Raw genomic sequence first — 9,574 nt, forward strand, 5'->3', positions numbered from 1 at the left:
ACGTCTGACAGACTGTGATGCTGCGGTGGGCTGAGTGGCTCTAGTGAAGCTCATCACAACCTGTCAAGGCCAAGTTAAGTCGCTCTTAAGTGAAGAGGGTTTGTCGTGATTCAGTGGCGACAGCAGCATTTCTAATCTTTCATAAAACCAGAGTTGCAGTACATCCTTAATATTCCTGCAACAGCATATGCCACTGATTTCTGCTGCTTAATCACGTGTTGTTTGCTCACATAGCGATGTAAAGGAATATTTTCTGTGCCAAATCGTATAAAACGTTTTGAAATAGAATAGTTCACTGAAGTACTCCTGCATCCGTCCATCTGAGTCTGAATAAGTACCAAAGTCCTTGCTCTCTAAACCTCTGTGTGCAGATGAATTTGGTATGACAGTTAGAGCCATTGGGGTAGAAGAGGAGTCTAGGAGATGCTCTGCTCTGTTAGGTATGCAGTTTGTCTGCAGCATATATTGCTCTGTGATTTCACTCTTATTCACTTTCTCTCCCTGAAACGTCTCTCAACACCCTCTGATGTCTTTTGGCACTATTAAAGACTGCAGCATTACTGTAACAAACTGCAGTGTGTGAGTGCTTTAATGCATACTGTATGTGTGGGCAGCTTTTATGAATATAAGAGATAAGATATATAAGAGAGTATATTGCTCTTACTTGTGGTTGTAAGGCTGTGCAGAAGCCAGAGAGAAGATACAAATAAGGACAATATAAACATACATTTCTGTTTAAGAGGTGTACAAATAAAAGCAGCATGCAGATCTTTAAAATGCAGATTACATGGGTAGCAAACTAGAATAATGTCCAAAAGCCTAATCCCTAGTACAAAAACAACCAGCAGGGTGGCAAGGATGTGTTTTGTGGATAAAGAAGTAAGGATTGTATGTTTTATTATTAATATGCAATGCACTCTGGATAATTGTGCAGTCAGCTTCTTTTTCCAAGTGTTCTGCTGTTCTGCTGCAACATGACCTCAAAGGAGAGCCTAATCCAAATTGAAGATGAGAGAGATTTTACCCCTTGGGCAAAAACTGAGAATGAAGAGTGCTTAGTTAAAACTCCAAAGAGAGAGAGAAAATACTGCAAGACTGTGCACGTGCTTTCATGTTTTTTTGTGCTGTTCTGCCGCAGCATCACCTCAGAGAAGAATATTTTTTAAACTGAGGATGAGGGATTATACCCTTTGGGCAAAACTGAGAATGAAGAATAGTGAGTTAAAATCCAATATTAACACTATTTAAAACATAAGGAGTGGGGAGACATCCATGATGTTTTGTATATTGTATATTAGAGCCGTTCACTCTAATAACCTCTTGCTGCTATTGTGTCTGGCTTTGACTGTTGCTGTGGTTGTTTACTGCTGTTTTAAACTGCTCTTCCACTTGCACTCATTGTGTCTAGACACAAATTCCCCGCCTAGGGGAAGGAATGAAAATCAATGTAATAAATGCAATAGAAACACAGCAAAATCTCCAGAGAAAAGAATATTCGGGTAGAGATTTTTAAAGCACTTCAAATGATCGTTGTTCCTCTTTATTTCTCATTTCCCCACAAAATCTCATTATATCAGCCCCCCAATACTCACACACACACACACACACACACACACTAATTTTTGTTCTACTTATACCTTTTGTTCCTCCTCCCTCTCTTTCATCCACTTTCCCTCCTAATGTTGCCAATTTTCTTGTTATTTTTTTACCCATTCTTCCTCTCTCTGCCTCTCACTAGGTGTCTGTCTGGTGTTGGGTTGTATGATTTATCCTGATGGTTGGGACAGTGACGAAGTTCGGAAGATGTGCGGAGAGCAGACAGACAAATACAGCCTGGGGGCCTGCTCAGTGCGTTGGGCCTACATCTTGGCTATTATGGGCATCCTGGATGCTCTTATCCTCTCCTTCCTGGCTTTCGTCCTGGGGAACCGACAGGATGGACTCATGACAGAAGAACTGCTGGCTGAGAGCAAGGGTGAGAATGTACTATCTAATCTGATAAAATGTGATATTTTATTGATCTCCTTTGGGAAATTTACTCTTCGCTTGTGCACCGTAGTGGAAGTCAGAGCCGGGTTCATAGCACTCTGGGAGCATGTTGGGATTTAGTGTCTTTAACAGGACTGCTACTTGCCAGCATGTGAACTTAACATGATTTATTTTGGGTGTAGGAAAGCTTCTTTACTCATTAGGCTGTCTTTCTCACCAAACCTATATTTCTGCACAATGTATCTAGAACTGGGAACAGATTCCCCTGAATACCATTATTTTAAATCTTGACTAAATCTCAGAGTCACTGATGTGTTTTTTATTTTGGCTGAGTGGTAGCAGACAAATTGCTCTTAAAGTGCACTCTCAATGCAATTTGAGCTTTAGTGGGCTGGCAAAAGCTTACACTTAAAGTAAATGATAATACTTTATAGCTTAAAGTTGCTTTTTAAGAATAGAATTCACATTTATCACAACCCATGTGACTTTCCACCAGACTGAAAATAGAAAGTGTACACTCATTGAGGTTGTGATAAAGCACACACTATTCTTGCAAACTTTATTATATGAGCTGCATTCAGCAATCTTTTATTTATGTCAACTAAAAGAAAAGTTTTAATGTAATGAGCTTTTGATGCAGCCTCTGTACAAATTAAAATACATTTAGGAAGCTATACATTAATTTAAACATAACTGAAAGAACTGCATGAACTAGCTTAAGAATAACCAGTTTAGAAAAGTAATCAACAGACCATGTGCACTAATTCAAGCCCTTAACCCTTTTTGTCCACAAACCTAAAAAAAGACATTAATTTATCTTAACCCATTTTGACAACAGACATAATCATGTTCTCTTCTGAAAGTGTGAAAGTGATTTAAGTGATACTGACCAAATTAGCAATGGGTTTTTTTTTACGTTAAATTGTTTACAATGATTATCCGTTACAATTTGTATGCACTGTTGCAAAATTACCCAACTGTTGTCATTGAAATAATGGGATATAAAGGAGTTTACACAGATTCAAGGTGCTTCTCACTTCCCTTGAATTGCATCCCCGGCTCCTCCACTTGCTTCCCTTCCTCGTGTCTTAATCTGTCCCACCAAGGAAGCATGGGAAAGACGGAGGAAATCATCAGAGGAGAGAGGAAATTAGGAAATGTATTTTAGAGAGATGAGACGTCCGTTCTATCTGAAGCGCCACGTAAATACGTCAGATGTATGGGCAGAGTTAGCAATGTTCAACTGCACGGCTTCCGGGAAGGCTGCTCTCGTGTATCCTCGCTCATAGCTTCTCAGAGATCCTCGGTCCTCGGGGCAGAAATAATGGCTTTGAGACGGCCTTCACGAAGGAGGGCCAGAACAACTTCCGGTTTAGCAGAGAACCGAGGAGTTATCAAATAAGGGAAGTGAGATGCACCTATAGTCACAGGGCTTTGTCCTTTCAAACAATGTATATTTTGTCAAGGTTGAGAGAAGATTCAACCAGATACCATCCCATATAAGGTAACAAACCGCCTTCCTGGTCTTCTGCTTGTGAAGGGATTTTAACATCATTAAAATTACTTAAAATTAAATTAAATGTTACTGTCGTTTTGAAAGACAATGCAGTCCTGATACCTTCCCCCGTGACTCCATTCACCAGCTCCAGCTCTCCAGCCCCATCTCCCCCACCTCAGCAGGGGCCAGGGCCTGTTCATCACTGCCCACCCCAGAGTCCCTCCCCCCACCTCCACAACAACAACCCTCTCCGTCCAGGAGAGACAAGTTAACAGGCTACTAAAAAAAGCCGGACCAGACACCAGTCCCTTCACCCTGAAGCCCTGCGCTGATCAGCTGTCTCCGGTTTTCACAGACATATTTAACACCTCACTGGAGACATACCACGTACCAGCCAGCTTCAAGTCCTCCACCATCATCCCTGTCCCCAAAAAACAAGGATCACATGACTAACTGACTACAGACCCGTCGCCCTGCCCTCTGTGGTTATGAAGTATTTTGAGTGCCTTGTTTTGTCACATCTTAAAACCCTGACCGACCCACTCCTGGACCCCCTGCAGTTCGCCTACAGAGACCAACAGGTCTGTATACAATGCTGTATGACTCTTCATTTTATCCTCCGGCACATGGACTCCTCAGAAACTGATGCCAGGATCCTGTTTGTGGACTTCAGTTCTGCCTTCAACACCAACCTCCTGGCTCTGCTACAGGACAAGCTGTCCCAGCTGCATGTGCTGAAGGTGGGGGAAATAAGTCTCTGAATCTCTGACCATCAGCACAGGTTTCCCTCAAGGCTACATCCTTTCCCCTCTGCTCTCCTCCCTGTACACCAACTGCTGCACCTCTAGTCACCAATCGGTCAAGCTCCTAAAGTTCGCGGACAACACCATTCTCATTGGACACCACATGGTGGGGATGAGTCCGCCTATAGGTGGGAGATTGACCATCTGGTGACCTGGTGCAGTCAGAACAACTTGGAGCTAAACACTCTGAAGACAGTGGAAATGGTTGTGGATTTCCGGAAGGACGCAGCCGCTACCATCACCCTGGGTGACTCCCCAGTCAACACCGTGGAGTCCTTCCGCTTCCTGGGCTCTATCAACTCCCAGGACCTCAAGTGGGTCAAAATATGCCCAGCAGAGGACATTGAGTCCATCCTCACCTGCTCCATCACCATCTGGTACGCTGCTGCCACTGCCAAGGACAAGGGCTGACTGCAGCGTATCATCCGCTCTGCTGAGAAGGTCATTGGCTGCAATCTGCCGTCTCTCCAGGACCTGTACGCCTCCAGGACGCTGAGGCTGGCAGGAAAGATTGTGGCCGATCCCTCTCACCCCCCGGACTCAAACTCCTTGAACACCTCCCATCTGGCAGGAGGTTGCGTCCATCAGGACCAAAACATCACGCAACAAAAAACTGTTTCTCCCACTCTGCAGTCAGCCTTATTAATAAGGCCCCAGACCCCCACTGACATTGACGCTTAACCCTGCCTACTTTTTGCACATCCCTAAACAATTTTGCACACTGCTCTAAACCATTCAGCCTCTCTTTTTCTTTTTATTTTATGTTAAAGTGGCTATATGTAACTTTCACTTTATGTTGATTTCAGCGGCCCCTTTGGACAAATGCGGTAGTGTTTTTACCACACTTGCAGTTATAAAGGTCTACGAGTTAGTGTTACAGGGTCATAAAGTTGCAATGAATGTTTTGCTCAGACAGATAATCATTCATTTACAATAAAAGAATGAGTTACAGATGCATCGTTGCATTTCCAGTGTTGCATACGGTAACTTAGCCTACTTGATGTATCATAAGCTAAACCTGGTATCACTGTCACTGTGTCACGAGCCAAAGCAATACGAGATTGCTGTAGCAACCAACGTAATAACTTAGATTAATAAAGCGCATTTCATGAAACCCACGGACGCTTCACACAAGTACAGGGGGACAAGGGAAAAGAAAATAGTAGGCCAACACAAACACAGACAAAAGGTGCTCACACACCAAGGAGATTATCGGCCGTTGGACAGTCTGGCGAGGTCAGTGACTCGTGTCTGTTCGGTGTGTCCCGTGCCGTCGTCAGTCTGGGGGGCTGTCGGCGTTAATTTTGGCTGACCTGACACGTTCAGTCGGAGACAGGGCCGTCGGGACTCACCCGGAAATGGCGAGCGGAATGAGGTGACTAGAGTCTCTCAAAATCTGACGAAAATCTTTTAAACTGTTGAGCTTTGTTGAGCTGAAATGAAGACAGATTCAGCAACTGCACGGCCTATTTCTCGCTTAAAATGTTTTCAGAAACACGTTTCGGTGAACTATTTTAGTACAATATGAGATCGTATTCTGAACGGCCGCCATGACAGTCTGGCTTTGAATTTCTGGAGAAAACAAACCCATGTGACGCGTTTGTCCAATCAGCTGCCGGTTTTCATTTTTTGGGCAACAATACAGAGTAGCGCTGCCTGCTGTTATGGAGGCGTATTACGTCTCGTCTCTTTGGTGTGTTCTGTGGCACTTTTTGGACCAACACGGGGAGACTGATCATTTCAACTGGCTTTTCTGTCAACGGTCGGCCGTCTGGTTGGTGTGTAAGCAGCTTTAAAGGAATGAAAATGGAAGCTCTAAATGGAACGGGGATGTAATTTAATGGCGGCTACTGACAACCACACTGTACAACCACATTGCGCAATCTAAAGTTATTTTATGAATGAAATAGACTTATTACATACCTGAGGGCCAATTCAAGGATGTTTTTGAATCTTTTACAATCCCATAATTTTCTCCATCTGTTGAAAGCCCGACCGAATGTGACTCGGATTTTGCCAGTCATCTTTCACTTTCCCTTTTAGCTTTTAATTGTTGTCTTCATTTAATTTCCTTCTTTTCTGTGATAGACCTGCCCCAAAATTAAAATACAATTAGGCCTATATAAAGATATATCCTGCTACCTTTTACCTGCATACTCACTAACACTGGCTTCTCTGGTGTTCAGCCGAAATCTGTGACCCGTCAGAATGTGTGCTCTGTAGAGCCGTCTACCTGCCGTAAATCCTTCTGTGACTTTGCAGGAAAAATAGGACCTGGTCAGAGGCTTTAATAAAAACTATATAAAAATAGCGTTCTTTTCACTGTTAGTCTTGTTTGCTGTTACAGGTCATTTTTGATTTCGGAAACATTGAAAAGTTATATATTTTAAACAGCTATTTTGTATATATTTGTTTCTGTATTTGATATTTCTGTATGTATGTCATACTAATGTTTAATATGTTTGTTTGTTTATGTATGTACCAACCACCAAGGCAAATTCCTTGTAAGTGTTACTTACTTGGCAATAAATCCTTTTCTGATTCTGATTGCATTTTAAATGATCTAACCATAACTATCTTGCAAGTCACATATCTGCTCCCTACTGTACTATGGCTGTACAATGACCCAAAGACAGTAGGGATGTCTGGCTCCCTACCACCATCAAGCCTAAATTTTTCCACCAACGATCTACCATACACTCAGGGGATGTGATAGTCATGGTAATGGCCTGGTCTATACGCTGGTGTCCATGCATATGTAATGTCTGCATTACTATCACAGGTCCGAGGTACTGTGAAAAGGATTGAAAAAGATGTCACTTTCTTATTATGAGAGTAAACATAAACATAATCAACATTGTAGTGCCATGTTTAATCATCCATGCATGTAGCTGGCAATATCCTCTGTAATATAACCAACTCTCAGAGGAGATGTGTGCAATTTCTATTTTCTCATCTCACACTAAAATGACCTTAAAATGACAAATATGATAGAAAAAGACAAGTTGAAAGATCTAAAAACAATGTCATAGAAGAGAAAACTTGAATGGGATTATCAGTAGCTTTGCCAGTCAATAAACAGCCTCACTGTAGCACTGATATACCATTCCTTAATTTAGGGCTCTGAGGAATCTACCATTTATGAATAATTCATTACACCTCAACAGTCTTTTACCAATCAGCCCATCCCTGGTGCCATCTACTGGTGTGTGTGTGTGCAATACAACTAGTCATTGTGAAGAATGCATGTATTTGGGAATGTGTGAACATGGAAGTCTATTAATAGCATGACCTTGAGAACTGTGTTGTTGCACTTTTATATTTTACTTTGTGTGTTTGTGTTTGCAGAGGGAGGCAATGCCTAATCAAATCTTAAGGTAAGTAAGGACAGTGTATGACATTATGTAAGCCGTCATTCACAATGTAATGTTTCTCCATGAAATGTCATTTGGGTCCCCACGTGCAGTACAACAGTGTAAATTAAATGTAAATTTATTTTACAAGTTACCCTGTAGTCCCCTACAGCCAGCAAGGCAAGGCAAGGCAAGGCAGCTTTATTTATATAGCACATTTCAGTAACAGGGCAATTCAAAGTGCTTTACATAAAACATTAAAGAGCAGTTAGAAAACAATTAAAAAACAATAATAAACAAATTAAAAACATTAAAAGACAAGAATAAAATTGGTAGTGCAGTATAAGAATAAAAGTAAGAAATTAAAGTTAATAAAGTAGTAAAATAAGTACTCATGCAAAAACCTTCATTATAAATAAAGGTCCTGCTTTCAAAATCCTACTGTAAAAGCACAGAATTGTCATAAAAATGCACTTTGAGTATCAAAGGTAAAAGTAGTTTTTATGCAGTAGAATTGCCCCTGTTGGTGTTATATTTTATAAAATTTCAGATCATTATTGCTGATGTATTACTTTGTAAAAAGCATTTTACTGTAATGTTGCAGCTGGTTGAGGTGGAGCTCATTTTAATTACTTTAGACTGTTGGGTAGATTAATATATAACAATGTCATATTACAGTGTGTGCTTGTATAGGTTTAGTATGTAAAATCTCAATCTATGACTAGTCTATAGTCTTTATATATAGTATTTTTAGTCAAGTAAATGTAATGGAGAAAAAGTACAATATTTCACTCTAAAATGTAGCATAAAGTGGAAATACTCAAGTAAAGTACAACTACCTCTATTCCAATGGTTAAATAAGTACTCACATCCTTTACTTTAGTGAAGGTACTAATACAAGAATGTAAAAATGCTCCATTATGAGTAAAAGTGCTACATTCAAAATTCTACTTAAGTAAAAGTACATAAGTATTATCAGCTAAATGTATTCAATCTGCAGAAAATCTGCCCTTTATTTTTTTATTGTTACGTAGATTGTTAATATTGATGCAACAGTGTGTAAGTAAAAATGCAATATTTCCCTTTGACATGTAGTGTAGTAGAAGTTTAAAATAGCATGAAATGGACATACTCAAGTAAAGTACAAGTACATCAAAATTGTAATAAAATGCACAGCCTACTTAGTTACTTTCCACACTCACTGTCTCTCTCTCTTTCTACCAGGTTCCTGAATTTCCATGTGTCTGTTTTCATGAAGTACCAGTCAACCCTCAACATCAGCTTAGAGGAAGGAGGCCATCCACGTCTGTGACGGAGAGGAATACTATGGAACCAGCCAGCCTGCCTTTCACATCTACCTGCCAAAACCCCAGTGTAACCTACCCTCAAAGTCCATCCCTTTTGCTTGCAGTAACTAAATCATCCCCAGCACTTAGATGGAGCCCAATGCACTTTTACCCTAATGTGTCTACAGACCTAACCCTTGCACAACATTGCATAGACCATGGCAGGGGCAGAGACTGTTATTCTGTTGAGAAGTATATGGACTACCCACTACCTACCTGAGAAGGCACAGGGTTGACATTGTACACATGCAGTACTAGCACACAAACACACACACACACACACACACACACACACACACACACACACACACACACACACGCCAACTCAATCATATGCACAAACACAACTCAACGCACATACAGTACATTCAAACAAAACATTGACAAACTGTAATTACAAGTATTAAACTATGTTAACACTTAGCCGTGTGTACCACCGTCAGAATGTGTGTCATGTTTTATTTGTGAAAAAAATGCTCATTTTAAGATAATATCGGGTTGATGTAAATCTATTGTGTTTCATATGTGAAGTTTGACAATTAAATGAAAGTTTTAGTTTCTTTTTTTGCTCATACACCCCTTTGT

The 9,574-nt window shown here is 40.8% G+C and overlaps 1 protein-coding gene across 1 annotated transcript in view; it reads left to right on the forward strand.

Annotated features, from left to right (window-relative positions):
• Nucleotides 1-9,200, forward strand: part of LOC114560732 (LHFPL tetraspan subfamily member 3 protein) — a 28,359-nt gene extending 19,159 nt beyond the window's left edge. Inside the window, exons 2-4 of the mRNA XM_028586325.1 lie at nt 1,739-1,975; nt 7,639-7,667; nt 8,868-9,200. Of these exons, the coding sequence (XP_028442126.1) occupies nt 1,739-1,975; nt 7,639-7,655 (254 nt within the window). The 3' untranslated portion in view covers nt 7,656-7,667; nt 8,868-9,200. The remainder of the gene's footprint in view (nt 1-1,738; nt 1,976-7,638; nt 7,668-8,867) is intronic.
• Nucleotides 9,201-9,574: the final 374 nt, after the last annotated feature.

Source organism: Perca flavescens, chromosome 8 (assembly GCF_004354835.1).
Source record: "Perca flavescens isolate YP-PL-M2 chromosome 8, PFLA_1.0, whole genome shotgun sequence".
In the NCBI taxonomy this organism is placed as follows: Eukaryota; Metazoa; Chordata; class Actinopteri; order Perciformes; family Percidae; genus Perca; species Perca flavescens.